The sequence below is a fragment of the Macrotis lagotis genome, chromosome 4 (genome assembly GCF_037893015.1).
Source record: "Macrotis lagotis isolate mMagLag1 chromosome 4, bilby.v1.9.chrom.fasta, whole genome shotgun sequence".
NCBI lineage: Eukaryota > Metazoa > Chordata > Mammalia > Peramelemorphia > Peramelidae > Macrotis > Macrotis lagotis.
Window position 1 is genome coordinate 40,584,941 of NC_133661.1, and position 18,397 is coordinate 40,603,337.

The following is an 18,397-nucleotide window of genomic DNA, read 5'->3' on the forward strand; positions in this document are numbered from 1 at the left end:
GATGGACATTAATTCATTTTCCAATTCTTTGCCACCACAAACAGAGCAGCTATGAATATTTTTGTACAAGTGATGTTTTTTAACCCTTTTTCATGATCTCTTCAAATTATAGATCCATACTGAACTTTTTTCAACTCATACTTTAAGATGAGAATTTTGGAGTATGTGACAGGTTAAATTCTATGTCCCGGGGCAGCTAGGTGGCACAGTGGATAAAGCACCGGCCTTGGAGTCAGGAGTACCTGGGTTCAAATCCGGTCTCAGACACTTAATAATTACCTAGTTGTGTGGCCTTGGGCAAGCCACTTAACCCCATTTGCCTTGTAAAAACCTAAAAAAAAAAAAATTCTATGTCCCACACACTATTTATATTATAGTATAATAACTAATTTTCAAAATGATGACACTGAGGCATATGCCCATAAAAAATTAAATTTATTTTTGCTTTCTAAGGCTCTCTAAGGATAAGAGGGGCATGGTATAATGAAGAGATTACAGGCCATGTGTTTGAAACCTATCCTTAACATTTCCCAGTTTGGTGATCTTGGGCCAGTCTAATTGATCCTCCATCAGTTTCACATTTATAAAACAGGGATAATAATATCTAAAGCAACTGCTTCTCAGTATTACTATGAAGCTCAAAAGAAATGATGGGTTTTTTTAAAGCTGAAAATATTAGAATAATAAAAAAGAAGGAAATTCATAGCCTACCATAATCCTCAATCTATTGAACTATAGCATTCTTCCTGTTCATAATCTAATATCTAGAAAAAGTTTAATTCATCTGTAATTCCTCATTCTTTGTGATCAGACTCCTAATGAATGCTCTCTCCAAAGTTATCAATAATATCTTAACTGATAAGTCCAATTACATTTTCTCAGTTCTCATCAATTTCTGACACTGTTGATTACCATTGCTGAAAGCCAGACAAAAAGATTTGGGTTTTTTAAAACTACAGATAAAATGTAACTACTTCCATTGGTATGGAATAAAAAAAAAATAGGTTTATCTGGAAATATTAATCTATTATTGAGAATGAGTAAATCAGGGAAACTAAAATGTCAACTCTATAGTATCAAATTCCTCTCACTGTCATCAAGTCTATGTCATAAAGACTCATGTAAATCTATTATCCACACAATGATTAAACAATTCATGTCCAACCTTTACACTTGGAATGATTTGCCTAGATCTTCTAGCCTGGTCAAGATCTTTAAGGCAATACCAAAATAAAGCTGGAGAAAGGAACCTACTTGCTGGCCATATTCTATTTTGGGTCGGCTAACTGCAGTTAGCTAAGAAGAACATCTGAATGTCCCATTAGGTCCTAAACATCTTGGTCCTATCAAGTAGTAAATGGACTAGGAAAAATAAAATAGGAGGATATGAAGGCTGTTTGAATGCTCCAAATCCTTTGTTTGCCAATTAGCCGTTAGGCTTGTAGGCTTAAAAGGTTTGCCAAGATGACTTCATTTCATGTCTCCAATTATCAAGAACTGGGGCACAGTGTTTATAAAAAATGTTTCAATACATTGTTTCTGAAGGCTAAGTAAAAACCCTCCTAAATCACCTGTATTGATATGCTATTTCCCCAACAAGGAACTTATTCCTCACAGGCAGGCGCCACATCTTATCTATTTTTGCATCATCCTTCTCCCCAGCTTTACACAGTACAGGTGCTGAGTCAATATTGACAAGGAGTCAAATGAATTACCAAATAACAGAAGTCTTTGTCACTTAATCTATGCCTCATTTTCATCAGGGTAATAATCCTTGCACTACCCACTTTACTAGCTGCTATGAGGAAAACATTTTGTAAACAGCCGAGTACTAGACATCCCTGAGTTATTAAAATTGTTTCCTGGGAACAGTTCTAATTACAGTGCTTGGCACAGAACAAGCCCTTGATGAATGCTTACTGATTATCTAAACAGCCGAGATCTCTTTGGGACAAGGTGAGAGTGCAGGAGGGTGGGTTTGAAATTGACGGCTTTGGTAATCAATACAAACAGTAACTTGCCACAAAGTGGGGGAGGGAAGATATTAGACACACACATGTATATATGTAAGCAAATACATGCAAACACACACATAAAGAAAAGTATATATTCGCTAATGTTTTTACGAATATAAAAATCACACACTATGTCCTGGATCCTATGAGTCTTCTCAACTCATTTTCTGCCCTCTCTCTAGCACTAGGACAGCAGAATCTTCCAAATGCCCCGAATGACTTTCCTGAAATAAGGGATTCAAACATGAAATCAATTCCTGCTGCTCTAACAGCATTGCTCAAATTTGTATTTAAAGTTGACAACTAGTTGTCTTGGTCAGAGCTCCAATTCTTTATAAATTGCACCTTAAAAAGCAATTAGTCATCTAACGTTTGGGAGTGCCTATCATTTCCTTAGAGAGAAGAAAACTCTGGGTAGCAGACAGGGCTTTATGTGGTTACACAATCAGTTATGTGATTTTGGCTAAATCAATCTGGGCTTCAGTTTCCTCATCTCTATGGTGTGAGAGTTAAATTAGATAACCTCGGGGGTCTACCTTTAACTCTATGATCCTATAATCCAAGATATGCTGCAAAAAGTATGAGGCTTAAGTCAACTCAACAAAGAAACTTTTATTCATTATGTGAACAATAATACAAAAGGGTCTTTATAGAGCTAAATGTCACCCTCTGAAAAGAAATATAATTAACAATTTATAACAATGTAATTATTAACACTAACAAACACAAAATGAATGAAATTAATATTGGTAGGAATCAACCCGGGAAGAAAATTCTTTCTAAGAGTTGATTTGCAAATGTGCCTCATACCTCATCATATGTGCATCTATTTGACTGCATAGTCCATGAGGTCAGAGGTGTCATTTTAAATAAAATTTATGTTAGATCATAGCACTCAATGTAGACTGGTACACAGGAGGCAATTAATGAATGCAGATGAATTCCATTTAATCTTGTTTTCATGAAGGTGAGGGAACTGTTGGGGATGAAAATCTGCTGCTACAAAACCAGCAGAGGGAGCACCGTGCCCAGCTGGCCCATGCCCTCGGGCACAGGGCTGCCTTTCATTTTCCAGGTGTGAAGAGACAGCCAAACTTTATAAGGAAAAACTACTAAACCTGAGCCATGATCAAAGTTATCCCAGTAGATAAGGGAAGAATCTGATCTTAAGCTAGATCAGAAGAGCCCTGACCACGGGGATATGGGGGGCCCACCAGAAAGTTCTGCTGAGACTGGGCCAAGACTCCCACAGTACATCGCCCAACCTGAGGACAAGACCATGACTTCTTTGTATAAAGTGGGCACCCTGCTCTATCTGTAGGTTACAAAGAGGACAGGAAGGGAAGAGGAAGATGGGAAAGGCCCTGAGAAGTAGGGAACAAGAAGATCCAAGAGCTGGGAACCTGAGGCCAGAAGCTACTTCAAGGTTATTATAACAATTCATTTACCAACTTCAGATTTACAAGACTTATAGCCACCCTGTGAAGTACGTAGTGTCAGTGCCACTCTCATTTTACAGATGCAGAGACTGAGGCTTAGAGACATGAAGCTATTTGCTCAAGACCCCACAGGTGATAAGAGACCAGGTTTTCTTGCCAGGGCACCAGAGGCAGACAAACTTGAGTCAAGAGCTCTGAGGTCAATACCACCTCACTCAACCTCTCACGATGTCTACTGGCCTGAAAAATGGGGATAATAGCTGCATTATCTAGCTCACAGAGTTAGAATGGTGAGGAAAGTACTTTTGCAAAACTTCAAGTACTAAAAACAGAAGGGGGATGAGGATGCAGATGAGAATAATACCACACTTCTCCCACACCCTCTGGTTGTAACTAGTGGGATCTAAGGTCAAAACTGGTCCAATTCTGCCTGCAACCCCCTAACTCTTTCTCCATTCTTTATAGAGCCTCCCTTCTGGAGACTGACTGGGGGGAAGGGGCAGGGAGTTGTTTCTTCTCTGAGAGCAAAGGGCCTTGGGTCCCTCTCTTCTTCAATCAAGAAACGGGCCTGAGAAGTCACCCAAGTTGTCCTTCCTTTCCATTTGCCAGGGTGCACTACCACTGAGAAGGGACCATTTATGGGGTACAAAAATGCTTTTGCTTGCAAACTATTTTTATCACCTGCATCAAGCCCCAGTGCCCCACAGGGCCTCCTTAATTAGGTCATAGCTATTCAGAAAAATCTGCCAACCCAGATGGTCTAAGGCCCACCTATCAGCTTGGCCAGGTATTACTTTGCCCAGAGCCTCACAGAGAGTCAGCACTAAGCAAATGCTGGTTAAATTAAACCAGGGGATATGAGGGACAAAGACTTTATATAAGCTTCCTGATGATTCAATGATGGCTACGGCGGTCAACTTGTCAAGAGCCCTGAGTTCCAAATCTTAAGACCTGGGATCAAGAACAAGTCAAAGAGTCTCTGAGTCTCAAATTTCTCACCTGTAAAATGGGGATAATAAAACTTAACCCTGTTTCAGAGAGTTATTTAAAATGAAAAATGATTTGTAAAATATAATATAAAGAGTAAGTTACTTTTTGTCTATTTTTATGAGCACAAGGAGTAGCTACAGGGGAGGAATTAATACCTGATATCTATATATGTCTTACAGTTTGCAAAGTATTTTACATAATTATTCTATCTGCTCCCCCCAATAATCCAGTGAAAAGAATTGTTACAGGTATAGTTATCCCCACTTTCCAGTTGAAGAAACTTATCTTTTAGTGTTCAGTGACTTGCACATGGTCACAAAGCAATAAAATCTCCAGAGAAACTAGAGGGGTGCCCTGTTCTCTCCCCACCATCCTCCCTCCTGCATAGGAGGGAGGCCCAGAAAGGATGAAACCAACTTGTCCTAGGCTGTCCAGAGGCTACCGTGAATTGGGAGAGTTCCACCTGGTTAGTATCTCCCTGACAGGGACATTTTAAGGGTGGTGCTTTCTAAACTAAAATGTTAATAAAGTACGAAGGATATTGACTCTTTTCTTTTTTTATTGACTTGACTGAAATGAGCTATCCTGGGAAGGAAGAGAACATTCTGAAGCAGGCCTAAAAATCTGTCTTGGACTACGGACATCCAGGGGCACCAGGAAGGCACAGAATGAGAACAACAGAGTACAGGAGAAGGACGTGTAGAAAACAGGACGCTTTTCTTTTCCTTGCCCTCCGACAAACCAGATGGAAAGATCAGACTGTCTTGGGAAAAAAAAAGGAGGGGAATCCAAGCCTTCTCTAGCCTCCTGGGAGAGCTGTCATCTCAGATCCGTTTCTCTACCATGAGGACATGAGTTTCCCATTCAGCCCAAGATCTGGCTCCCTGAAGTTGGGAGGGGAGAGCAACCAAGCTCCCCTCTTCTGCCTAAGAGGCCTGGCCCACTTCAGTACACTCTCGCCTATTCTGCCCCACATCACTCCAGAAAATTATACAGGATCCTAGGAAATAATTTTCAGGCAGTTTCAACTGCATGCAGCAAGCAAGAAAGTCCCAGGCAAGGATGCCACTTGGAGAGCACATTGCCTGGGCACATGAGAGAACAGCTCTCCTCCCTCCTTGCTTCTACCTCTGAGATTCCCAATATTGCTTCAAAGCTCAGATTAAAGGTACCTCCTCCATGAAGACTTTCTTGAATCCTTCTCCATTCAATTTATTACGATGTTTAAATTTGTATTTAATTACACATGCACAAATTATTTCCCCTAATGAAGCATTAGAAGTCTAGGACAGTTTCATTTTCATGTCTGCATCCCTAGAGCTTAGGTCAGGGCTTGGCACATTGAAGGTCCTTAATAAATACTGATTATTGTGCTTAACCAGGCATCCCTGAATGAAATGGCAGATCCTAGGTTCAGTCATAGATGAGGAAACAGACCCAGAGAAGGAACTTGCCTAGGGCCATTCAGCAGTAATTAGGTTCTGGGATAGAACCTAAACCTCCAGATTCCACCTCACTTCCTCCTAAGATAGCCTTTCTGACTTCAAAGAAGTTGGTGGGGCAGAGTAGGGGAAGGTCTACAATGCCAATGGCACAGCTCCCTGTGGAGATGGCAGCTTGCCTTGGCCTATGGGCAGCCCAGGAGCAGCAGGAAGGCCCAGAGTGAGAACAAGGGAGTACAGGAGAAATGCATGTAGAAAACACGACTCCCTTCTTTTCTTTTCCTTCCAGAAAACAGAGGGGAAGATAAAATTTACAGAAAAAAGAAGGGCTTTTCTAAGCATCAGCTCAATGGATCTCAAGGTAAGATGCAGAAATTCAAGTATATAAATAAGAAAAAGAGAACTGCAAGGATAAATATACAAATCCACATACGTGGTAAAAAAATGAAAATGAGGGCCGCTAGGTGGCACAGTGGACAGAACACCGGCCCTGGAATCAGGAGGACCTGAGTTCAAATTCAGCCTCAGACACTTAATAATTACCTAGCTGTGTGGCCTTGGGCAAGCCACTTAACTCCATTGCCTTTAAATAAAAATAAAAAAATTTAAAAAATGAAAATGAGGGGGCATCCAGGTGGCACAATGGAGAATGTACCAGCCCTACAGTGAGAAAGACCTGAGTTCAAATCCAGTCTCAGACACTTACTAGTTGTGTGATTCTGGACAAATTACTTCACCTCTGATTGCTTCCTCTCTATCCCCCATCCCCCCCCAATGAAAATGAGTCTAGGTTTTTCCTATGAAACATGCTACATGGGCTAAAGATTCCTCAACAAAGGCCCAGAGGAAAGGGATCCTTAAGGTAAATAAGATACAAAGCTGATACCTAATATTCTTGGCTCAAGAGCAGGTAGCAATCACGAGAGGACCGCTTCCTCTCTATCTGTGCCATCTTGACTCCAGATATTGTACCTTCAACTGGTCGACTGCTTTCAAATCTCTGCAAACTAAGAAAGCCTTCCCTTGGCCCTAGATGGCTCCTCTTCTCTGAGGCAGCTAGAGACCACTCAGAAGTGCTCCCCCTGTGCCTTCTCTACCACGGCCTCCTCAACCTCCTCAGTAATTGGGTTGTTTCACTGAGGAGGACCCAGAAGCAGAAAGGCCGAGAATCCAGACTTCCTGACTCTGGGTCCATTTTTCTTTCTGTTCTACTGCATTCCTGCTAGGATGGAATGGGGGATCCACAACTAGGCAGGCAGGTCTGCTACAGCAATCCTAGGGGATGGGTCCCTCTACCCTGTTCACCTCTAGCCTCACCTTTCTCCCTTCATAGTCCTGACCATATAGAAAACTAATATGACTGATGACAACTCTCACCACCCAACTTTTTTTCTGCTCTTTCTTTCATGCTGAGGAATGTGACTGGAGGTAAATTCAGAAGATCAAATAATAGTAACTACATGTCTTACAGTGGGCCTTTCTACTCCACAGTGATCCTTATATTTTTCCATAGTGGCTATTCTTAACCTCTTCTCTCCTCACAGCTCTTCCCTTATGACCTCCCTCTCCCTTTCTCCTCTCAAAAGACAAACTGCTTCTTATTTCGTTATAGAAACTGAAATGATATGTTCTGAACCACTTTTGATGAGTCCTTTACAACTTAAATCTCCTCTGTGCCATCCCCCTTCCCCATTCTTGGCTACTTAGCTACAGTCTCTGAAGGGGTAAACCTTCCAAGCCCTTCAAGGTTCTTTAGTCAATTCAATTCCAAAGCATCAAACACTTGTGCTCACTTACTAGAGAGACAAAATGAACAATCCATCCTGCCTTCAAGAACCACATAGTCTACTGGGAGATACAGCCTTTATACGGGAAAGTAACCAATCCCATTTACTTTCTTCCATCACCTCTTCAATTTCTACTTAACTACTGTTTCCTGCTACCTAGGTCTTCCCATTCTTTAAAAAAAACTTCATTTGTCCCTAACATCCTTTTAAGTTACTGTCTGATAATGCTTTTCTCATTCAGAGCTAAATTTCTAGAAAAAACTGTCTTGTGCTCCAGTTTGCCTTGCCTCCAGCTCACTGCTCAAACCCTTGAAATGTGGTTTCCTACTTCTTCTAACAATAAGTCAATCAACAAACATCTATTTATCAGCTCCCCATGCCAAACATGTGCTAGCACAGAGATACAAAAACAAATAAAACAGTCTCTACCTTCAAAAAATACAAAAAATACACATCTAACAGAGGAAACAAGTGCTCCAGAATTCATGTAAAGAGAATAAATATGATGCAGCTGAAGAAAAAAAAGAGAGTGACTCTCACTCATAAAGGGAGCTGAGGAGAGAGCACATTCCAGATCTTGATGATTGCTGCTGTTTGTTGTTCAGTTGTTTCAGTTCTATTGGACTTCTTTGGCCCCATTTCCTTGGTAGAGATGATACTGGAGAGGTTTGCTCTCAGCTCATTATACAAATGAGGAAGCTGAAGCAAGCAAAGTGAACTGACTTGCCCGGTAAGTGTCTGAGGCCAGACCTGAACTCAGAAGATGAGTCTTCTGGACTCCAAGCTCAACACTCTAATCATAGTGGGGGGGGGGGGGAGAGGATTAAGAGAAGACACAATGACAGATGATGATGATGGAGCAGAGATCAGCTGGGCTTCACTGAAGAATACAGGAAAGAGAGAAAGGCATAATAAAGCTTGAGCTTGGGGTGTTTCTATTTTATCCTATAGCCATCAGACTGAGTCTTCCAAGAATCCCAATAATATCTTAATGTCCCCAGTGGCCTCTTCTCAGCCCTCATCCATCCTGACCAAGCTGCCACTTTGAACTCATCACCCTCTGGATCCTCACCACTCCCCCCCCCCACTCCTGTCTCTTTCTCTAACTTACTCTTTTCACTCTCTAACTTGCTTTATTGGACACCTATTCTGTGATCCTTTCTATACTTGATTTTCCAAAGCACTAGTGAAGACTCTTCTCTCAGGATCACTCTTCCTCCTCAAAACCCTTCCTTGCCTGCCCTCCTTTAAGTATGTTATGTTTACTTATCTGTGAACATGCTGGATCCTCCCAGAAGAAAGAAAGGTCCTTGAAAAGAGGGATTGTTTTAAATTTTGTCTTCATAAGCCACATATTTAACCCAATCAATATGTGTCCAAAACACTCACTTAAAAGTCCCTATTAAGCTCTTTCAAAAATACACAAAATAAAGTTGTGCTAAAATGACACCAGTAAGCAAGAAAACACAGATTTCACAACAAAAATGAGGACAAGGATTAGAATGGAGTTATTTGTCTCACATATACAATATTAATATAAACATATAATATTTCATATATATATATATATATATATATATATATATATATGTAAAATCACACACACATTCATTCTCTCTCTCTCTCTGTCTCTGTCTCTCTGTGTCTCTTTCAGGAAACTAAGATTAGCAAGCGATCCCTACCTAGCTTTAAACAAAACTTTAAATAGCCTTAATAAGAGCAACAGGATTCAGAACTGGCTGAAACACAAATTCTACTTTATACTGCACTTAATTGTCATCATCAAATTTTAAATGCTCCATACACACAGGAAAAAGGACTTAGCAGTACCTCAGTTACTGAATTTGTGAAATAATGAATTTTAAAGTTCTCTTCACAAAGAACCATAACTGAGAATGCTGCCAAACAGTTTTCCCTGCATAACAGGGAACTTATATAGGACTACTTCTCCAGCCCCCAAACCTACTCCCATCTCATCTACAAAATGCCAAAAGAAAATGAGTCATATTGTTGTAGTCCATTCCATTTCAAGTCAACAACTTTAGAAAGTTACCTGAAATTCTGCTGCATTGCTACGCAGTTGGTTCACATTGGGTAATGACCCTCCATGGTACTGGTTTCGAGACTGTGTGAGGCGTAGTTGCTGAAGCTTCTGAAACTGAACCTAGAAACAAAAATTTTACAGACATTCAGAGAGAGAGCAGCAGCAGAGTTCTTAGAGAAACAAAAAGGCAGTGCTGGATCATGCACCTAGGGGGGGTCTCCAGGACCATAAGAGGGCCCCAAGCTCAGGAAGATCACAGCCTGGCTCTTAGAAAATCTCACCAAATCCAAGGTGAAAAGACCTGTGGGTCTGGTTCAATCTGTAGCTGAACAGGAACCCTCTCCCATACCTCCCATCCCTCTCAAGGGTTTACCAGCTTCCACTGGAGCACACCCAGAGCTAAAAAACTCTCCCTGTCTCCGGAGAAGCTGCTTCTATTTTTCAAGAGCTCAGAAGTTTGCCCTTATAGTAAGAGCTAAACCTACTTCCACTTATTTCTTCTAACTTTTGTTCTACAGGCCCAAGCAGAATAAGTCTCATCCCTCTTTCACATGACAATCTTTCTAATACTTGAAGACAGTTCTCCGGACTCAAATATCTCCAGGCTAAATGTTCCCTTGGGTCAGTTCTCATCTTGGTTGATCTCTGAATCTGACCCAGATACTCAAAGTGAGGTCTTTAATACCAAATCCTGGGTTTCCCAAGTGTTCTGCTCAGGGCAGAGAACAGCAATGCTATCAATTCCCTCAGTGTGGACACTAGGGCTCCCTTAACACAGCCAAAGGTTGTGTTAGCTATTTTGACGGCCTTGTCACCTCTGAATCTAACAAGGATAACTAACACTTATAGAGCACTTCAATGTTTGCAAAGTACATTATCAAGGTTACCTTTCTTGATCTTGATAACCCTGGGGGGGGGGGGGGGGAACATGATATTTCTCTATTTTAAAAATAAAGAACCTGAGGATCACAATGGATGTCACAGCAACTTACCCAAGGTCATAGAACTAGTAAGTATCTGGGCAGGTCTTCCTGATTTCAAGTTCAATGCTCATCCATTCTAGTACCTAGCTGCCTCTAGATCTTTATTCACGGAGGATCCTAGGTTCTAGAACAAGGAAGTCTTTGGAAATCATATCATTCAAATGCCTAATTTTAATGATAAATAAACTGAGACTCACAGAAGTTAAGTGACTTGGCCAAGTGGCCAAGCAAGGCTCTGAACCTAGGCCCTTCAAATGCAGTTCAGCCCTCCCCTCTATCTTAGACTTGGGCTGCTGAAACCAAGAGCAGGACTTTGCATTTATCTCTAATAAATGTCTTTTCATAGGGACAACCCAATGACATCTTTTTTAATCCTAATTGGTATTTAAAATTTAGCTATTCCTACCAGTTTTTTGTCATCTACAATTTGATGTTTGTTATTCATGCTTTCACCCAGATCACTGATAAAAATGTTATCATTTCATTGAAAAATTGATTCAAGACAGCACAGGGCCTACAGCCAAGTTCTGAAGCACACAATTCAAGGACTCCTTTCATGTAGAAAGCTAAGTAATAACAGCTCCTCTTTGGATCTGGCCATTCACTCTGTTCCAAATCCACTCAACTATACTATTATCTAGCCTACATCTCTCCATTTTGTTCACAAAAATTCAATGAGACTTCTTCAGAATCACTGCTGAAATCTAGGTGTAAAACCATGACTACAGCATTCCTCCAATCTACTAACCTAATCTGCTAGAAAAGAAAATGGATAGTCTGGCACAACCTACTATTGGTGAACTACTGCAAGCTCTCAGTGACTACTGTCTTTCTAAATGTTTTTAGACTATCCCTTTAACAAGACTCTCCACTTTAAGGTCGGAGGCACTCAAGACAATACTGGAACCTTTGCCACCACTCTCATTCTTGATATAACCCACAGAATCCTTATAACAGAAGGTCCCCAGGACAGAGTGAGGAGAGATCAGAGACACTTGACAACACTCATAAGAGCCAAGATTAGGAGGAAAATGGAAGACAAGTATGATGATCATAATTTTCTGTCCCCAATGAGATACATCTGGTAATTTTCAAGGAAGGAAGACTCCTGATCATCTTGTTAATTAATTCAACCAAAGAGGGTATAGAAGGGGAAGGACAACAACAGAGATGTGTGTGACCAATGCCACTGGATTGCCACTACAAAGGCCACAGATCCTGTTGTTCTCTCTCTTTCTCTCTTCTATATCCACTTTGGTTGAATTAATCTCTGTGTGTGTGTGTGTGTGTGTGTGTGTGTGTGTGTGTGTGTTTTCACTGTGGAAAATGTCTCAAAATTCAAAGCTCACGTCTCCATTTCAGATCTTCTACAAATGATTACAACCTTCAAGTTTCCGGTAAACCTCTTTTCTGCTTTTTGATCAGGGACTCTATTTTTGGAAAGTGCCTGCCTGTAGTCTCAATGTCTCTGTGGTTAGGAACTCCTGGTAGGCAGCCACTTCTTGATTGCATTTTTCAGCAGACAATACACTCACTTCTGCAATCTCTAAAGCAGTTCTGACCTGTCCCATCCAGTCTATAAAAGAATGAATTTGTTTCTGATAACTGATAAGCATTGTTTACCCTTCACCTTAGTTTTCATAATTCAACAGATCCAAGATTTTCTTTGTGAAGATAGGGACCAGAGATACTTGGCCAAACCCTAACTCAAGCCAAATTTTCAATCTTATTGACTTCTTTTCCACATCTATTTACATTTGTCTCCTTAGTGTCTATATTGTTATGTCTTTAAAAATAAAAAAATAAAAGAAACTGTTGGTTGTTATTAGTAAAGGGTGGGCAACACTGACCCTATTAGCTGACAAAGTTCCTTCTTTGTACCAGGTCCTGAGCTAAGTTTTGAGAGGACACAAATGTGAGTCAGTCTCTACCCTCAAAGGGCTTATATTTGACTTGGAGGATTTAGTATGTTCACAGATAAATAGGCATAAGACATACAAAATAAAGTGTTAGAGGAAAAGGAGAACACAAGTAACCAGGAGAATTAAGAAAGATCTCTTGAAGGAAATGGCTGAACCCTGAAAGGAACTATGAATTATGAAGTGCAGGAAAGAGGGAGGGGAAAGCACACTCCAAGCCTAGGAGCTGGCCTGTGTAAAAAAGACAGGAGATGCACATGTAGGAAACAGAAAATAAGACACATTTGACTGTACCAGGGAGAGTAGTACATATTTTTTCATTGTCCAGGAGTTTCAGTTGTGTGCGACTCTCCCTTTTGGGGTTTTCTCGGTAGAGATACTGGAGTAGTTTGTTATTTCCCTCTCCAGCTAGTATTACAAATGAGGAAGCTGAGGCAAATCAAGGTTAAATGACCCGCCCAGGATCACACAGCTATTAAGTATCTGAGACTACATTTGAACTCAAGTCTCCCCAGTTCTAGGCCTAGAGCTCTACTCCCTGCACCACTTAGCTATAGCCAAGAAGTTGTGTGTAAGACTAAAAAGACAGGCTTTGAAGCTAGACTGTAAGGAGACTCAAGTGACAGAGAAGTTTCTATCTTAAAAAAGACACACTGGGAAGACATACTGAAGCATCTTGACTAAGGGGGTGACATGGTCATCCTGTGCTTTAAGAACTGTAATCTGGCTATTGAGTTGTGGAAGCTAAGGAAAAGGTGAACTATCTGACTGGAAGAAGGCCCAAAAAGGAGAGAAACTGGATGCAAGGAGACTAATGGGAAGATTACTCTAATAGTCCAGATGAGAGGTGAAGAGCCAAGTCCATAAGTTTTATGAAATACAAGCTTCACAATCAGGGAAGTGGCTGTATGAGTGATGAAGGGGACAAGAAGGTGGAATTAAGAAGACTTGAAAAGTGGGCGGCTAGGTGGCGCAGTGGATAAAGCACTGGCCCTGTAGTCAGGAGTACCTGGGTTCAAATCTGGTCTCAGACACTTAATAAGGACCTAGCTGTGTAGCCTTGGGCAAGCCACTTAACCCCCCCATTGCCTTGCAAAAACTAAAAAAAAAAAAAAAAAAAAAAAAGACTTGAAAACTAACTGGATAGAGGCAACGATAAAAGGTAAAAGTTGAGGATGACTCTTAGGTTGCAAGCCTAGGTGACTAGAAGAATAGTGGTACTCTCAATAAAAACAAGAAAGTTAGAAGAGGGGAAAGACACATTCTCTATTGACATGCTGAACTTGCCTATGGGATAACCAGGTAGAAAGTAGAAAATATCCAGCAGGCAGCTAGAGATAATAAGATGGGGACTCTGGACAGGGCATAAGGGCATGATACGTTAACTTGGAAATCAAGTGCAGAGAAATGAGAGTTAAATCCATGGAAGTTGATAGGTTCACCAAGAGAGAAGGTAAAAGAGGAGTAAAAAAAGACACAATTCTGGTGTCAAATTTTCAACTCCTTAGTCTTATCAGTCTCAATAGCTAATCAGTTACTTACTAAATTTTATCATTCTTAACCTTCACAATATAACCTTGCATTTGTCCCCTCCTATCAACTCACACATCATCCATGCTAAATCAGACCCTAGTGATCTCTCTCCTGAACTATCTCAAGTTTCTCTCAAGTTTCTCTGCCTCAAGTCTCTCTTTATTCACAGTCCATCCTTCATGGTCAAAGCAAAGCCAGTGTCAAAGCACATCCCCTTCTGACTCAAAAGCCAATGGCTCCCTTAAGATCAAGTAGGAATTCCTGTGTTTTGGATTTAAAACCCTTCATAACCTAGCTCCACTCTAACCCTCTGGATCTTTCATGCCTATGACAGTCCAAAGGGCCTTCTCACTGCTCCTTATGCATCTCCCCCTCCATCTCCAATGTTGGGCTTTGCCAATGTCTGCAATGAACACCCTCTTTACCTCTTTTTAGAATTCCTAATTTACTGTAAGATTCAGCTCCAGTATCACCTTCTACATCAAGGGTTTTGTAAACTTTTTTTTATCATGGTAGTCTCATGAAGCATAGACTCCTCAAAATAATATTTTAAAATACTTAGTATAAAATGCAGAAGATTACAAAAGAAATCAATTAAAATGAAATACAACTCTGAAAATACTAAAAAAAATACAATTCACTGATTTCAGGGTGCTTCCTCCATCCCCCAAATCATCTTGTATCTACTTTTTTGTATAGGTTTGTAAATCCCCAGACTATAAGCTCCTCAAAGGAAGGCCCAGTTTCTGCCTCATCACTGTATCTTCACCAAGCATAGACTGGGAAGCTGCTTAAAGTTTGGTGATTGAACATATCTTCTCCTACCTCCCTGTTTCTTCTGTATCCTTTGACTTTTCTTTTTTTCCACTTTTCTCTAAGGGTGGGAATTGCCCAAGATGGCATTTGGCCCCTTGCTCTCCCTACATTCTTTCCCAAAAAAAGAAAATTATTCCTTTAGATAAATGCTTAGCTAGAAGCTATCACGTCTATGTTGATGATTTTCAAGTCTTGCCTGTCGAGTTTGTCTGGTTATCTCCAATTGTCTATCAAATATTTCAACTTGTTTATCTTGCTGTCACCTCAAATCAACAGATCCAAGACTGGACTCATTGTCTCCAGCTGCACTTCTCAACCTAACCTATTTCATCCATTTCTCCCAGACAGCCAAAACCTCCAAGTAAGCTTTGAGTTTTTCACCTTCTTAGGCTTGATATGCGTCAATCACCAAATCCTATGGCTTCTTCCTTGAAATCTCTCCAACTCATCTATTCCAATCTATCTGCACTGCCATCACAGTAGTCTATGAAGTAACCATCTCTTATCTGAACTTTTGCAAAAAACAAAAAAACAAAAAAAACAACAAACCCTCATTGGTTTAGTGGCACAGTTCTCCACAAACCAGTCCCAGCTTATTTTTCCAATCTAATCTTCCATTATGCCTTCCTCTTTGACAAAATAGCTCTTAAATTGTGAGCTCCTAGAGGGCAGAAACTGTCTTTCATCTCTTATTGTAATCCCATATTAAGCACAGAGCTTACTAATTATTAACTGACTAACTGAATAGGATTACTACAGAATTTTCAACCTGGAAGGGGCCTTAAAATCCAACTAATTACATTCCTTCATTTGACAGGTGAAGTAACTGAGATCCAGTCACATAAATCAGTAGTGGTAAAACTGGAACAAGACTTTTGATTTTGTTCCTTAGTTTTCTGTGATTTTGGACTGGTCACCTAATATTTCTGGTCCTAGGTTCCTTTAGGTTTCCTGCAGCTCTAAATCTAGGGCAAACCATACTTATGATTTTGTAATTATAAATGTTTTCTCATTTCTTTTCTGACTGCTTTTATGCTCTGAGTATGACTACATTAAAACAATTCTCCCTGCCAATGTAATACTATTAAAAGACCACTAAATTTGAAATCAAAGGACATGAGTTGGAATCACAAACCTCTCTCAGTTACTGACTATAAGACTATGGGCAGACATCTCTCTGGACCTCAATTTTCCCAAATGGAAAATGATGTAGTTGAACTAAAAGATCCCTGAGGCTTGGTCAGTTTTCATTCTATGAAGCCAAGATCCCTAATGGAATAGTTCAGAAGAAGCAAGCTCATATTTTTGTACTAGCACAGGTCAAGCCTAGCATTGATTCCTTCTGTAACCCTGACACCCTGGAAAAGAGTCTTTTGCAATCAAGCTGTTGTAACCTTCAGATGATGAGCTGGCACCGTTAGAAGTAACAGAGGAGCAAAAGTTGTTCTGTAGATGGATCAGCAAAAGACCGTGGATGAAAGGTGCATGCCTTGACTAAATGAAGATATAGCTGTCATTTACAAGGTGATGTCAAAAAATGTTCAAAAACAGACTCTTTGTCCATGTATATAAACTTATTTCATATTGCTATAAAAACGTATTTTGAATTAGATGAAAATAAAATTGAACTGGAGCATGAGTTTCCTGACTCCAACTGGCACTATTTCCATTATGACACACTGCTTGGTTTTTCAACAAACATTTATTAACCACCTACTACATGTCAGACGGCTTCTGGATGCCGGAGGTGCAAAGGAAAAGTGAAAAATCAGTCCCTGCTGCTCTAAACTAAAAGCATTCCTTCCGAAGAGCCACGGGAGGCTGCTCTGGAGACTCCTTTTCTTGACCCATAGACCTGCGTGCCTCGGTTTCCCCATCTGTCAAATGAGCTGGAGAAGGAAGGGGCCACCATTGCCATACCTCTGCCAAGCAAACTGCCGATAGTCGGAGTCGGACGGCGCTGACACAGGCCGCCGGCGGCAACACTGGGACAAGGCCTGGTTTTGTTCCCGGGTCGCCCGTGACTTGGGGCTGGCCGCCCGGGCCCTCTTCTCCCGGGGCTGGATCCTGCCCTACGTGGCCCACCAGGGCCCCCTGGGCTGACCGGCTTCCTGATGGGCCTGCGGGCACCCATGTGGCCTCGGACCGCGGGGGCCCGGGCGGAAGAGCCGAGTTCAAGTCCCGCTGCACCCCGACTTAGCGCCCCGGGCCCCGGTGCCCTCCTGTGAGCCGGGTGTCCTGGCGGGGCTGGCGCCCTGGGCCTAGTCCGGCCCGGCCTCAGTTTCCTCACCTGTAAAGGCCGGGGGGCTCCAGGCGGGGTCCCCAGCTCCGGGGGACCCTCTGGGGGGCTCCTGGAGGAGGCCCCGGGGCTCCGTCCCCGCCCACAAGCCCGGATCCCGCATCCACACTCCGCCGCGGCCCCCCCCCGCCCCCGTGGCCGTGACCTTGGCCGTGGGGTCCGCGGCTCCGGGGCCGCGCAGGTGGCGGGGGGGCCGGGCGCGGGGAGGGGGAGGGGAGGCCCGGCCCCGCGACCTGTCACCGGCGCGGCCCCGCCCGGCCCGGCCCCGGCCCCGGCCCCGGCCCGGCCCCGGCCCCGCCCGGCGGCGCTCACCCGGGACAGCGTGAGGTCCGTCATGAGCTGCTCGAAGGCCCGCGTCTCCTCGGCCTGGCGCTGCGTGTGCAGCGCGATCTTCTCGCTGAACTTGCGCGGGTTGGCGCTGCCCGAGCCGGGGGCGCCGGCCATGGCGGCCCGCGGCGGGGGCGGAGGGCGCGGGCCCGAGCGCGGCCGCCCCGGGCCCCGGCCTGCACGCGTCCGGTCCGCGCGCCCGACTCCGGGCGCAGGGGGAGCGGCCGAGGCAGCGCCGCCCGCCCGCCCCCGCGGCCGCCCGCCCCGCCAGGGAGGGGGAGGGGAGGGAGGGAGGCGGCGAGCGAGCCGGGAGCCAGGGCCCGCCCCGCCGGCCCCGCCCCCGCCGCAGCCACGCCCCCGCCGCAGGCCCCGCCCCTCAGCCCCGCCCCGCCCGCCCCGCCAGGGAGGGGGAGGGGAGGGAGGCGGCGAGCGAGCCGGGAGCCAGGGCCCGCCCCGCCGGCCCCGCCCCGCAGCCCCCGCCCCGCAGCAGCCACGCCCCCCCCGCCGCAGGCCCCGCCCCGCCGGCCCCGCCAGGGAGGGGGAGGGGAGGGAGGCGGCGAGCGAGCCGGGAGCCAGGGCCCGCCCCGCCGCGGCCCCGCCCCGCCCCCGCCGCAGCCCCGCCCCCGCCGCAGCCCCGCCCCGCCGGGCCCGCCCCCGCAGCCCACGCCCCCCGCAGCCCCGCCCGCCCCGCCGCAGCCCCGCCCCGCCGCAGCCCCGCCGGCCCCGCCAGAGAGGGGGAGGGGAGGGAGGGAGGCGGTGAGCCAGGGCCCGCCCCGCCGGGCCCGCCTCCGCGGCCACGCCCC

The 18,397-nt window shown here is 43.9% G+C and overlaps 1 protein-coding gene across 1 annotated transcript in view; it reads right to left on the minus strand.

The window, feature by feature from the left end:
- Positions 1-17,754, minus strand: part of CRTC3 (CREB regulated transcription coactivator 3) — an 81,581-nt gene extending 63,827 nt beyond the window's left edge. Inside the window, exons 1-2 of the mRNA XM_074232603.1 lie at positions 17,580-17,754; positions 9,727-9,837 (exon numbers count right to left, since the gene is read on the minus strand). Coding sequence (XP_074088704.1) covers positions 9,727-9,837; positions 17,580-17,711 — 243 coding nt within the window. The 5' untranslated portion in view covers positions 17,712-17,754. The remainder of the gene's footprint in view (positions 1-9,726; positions 9,838-17,579) is intronic.
- Positions 17,755-18,397: the final 643 nt, after the last annotated feature.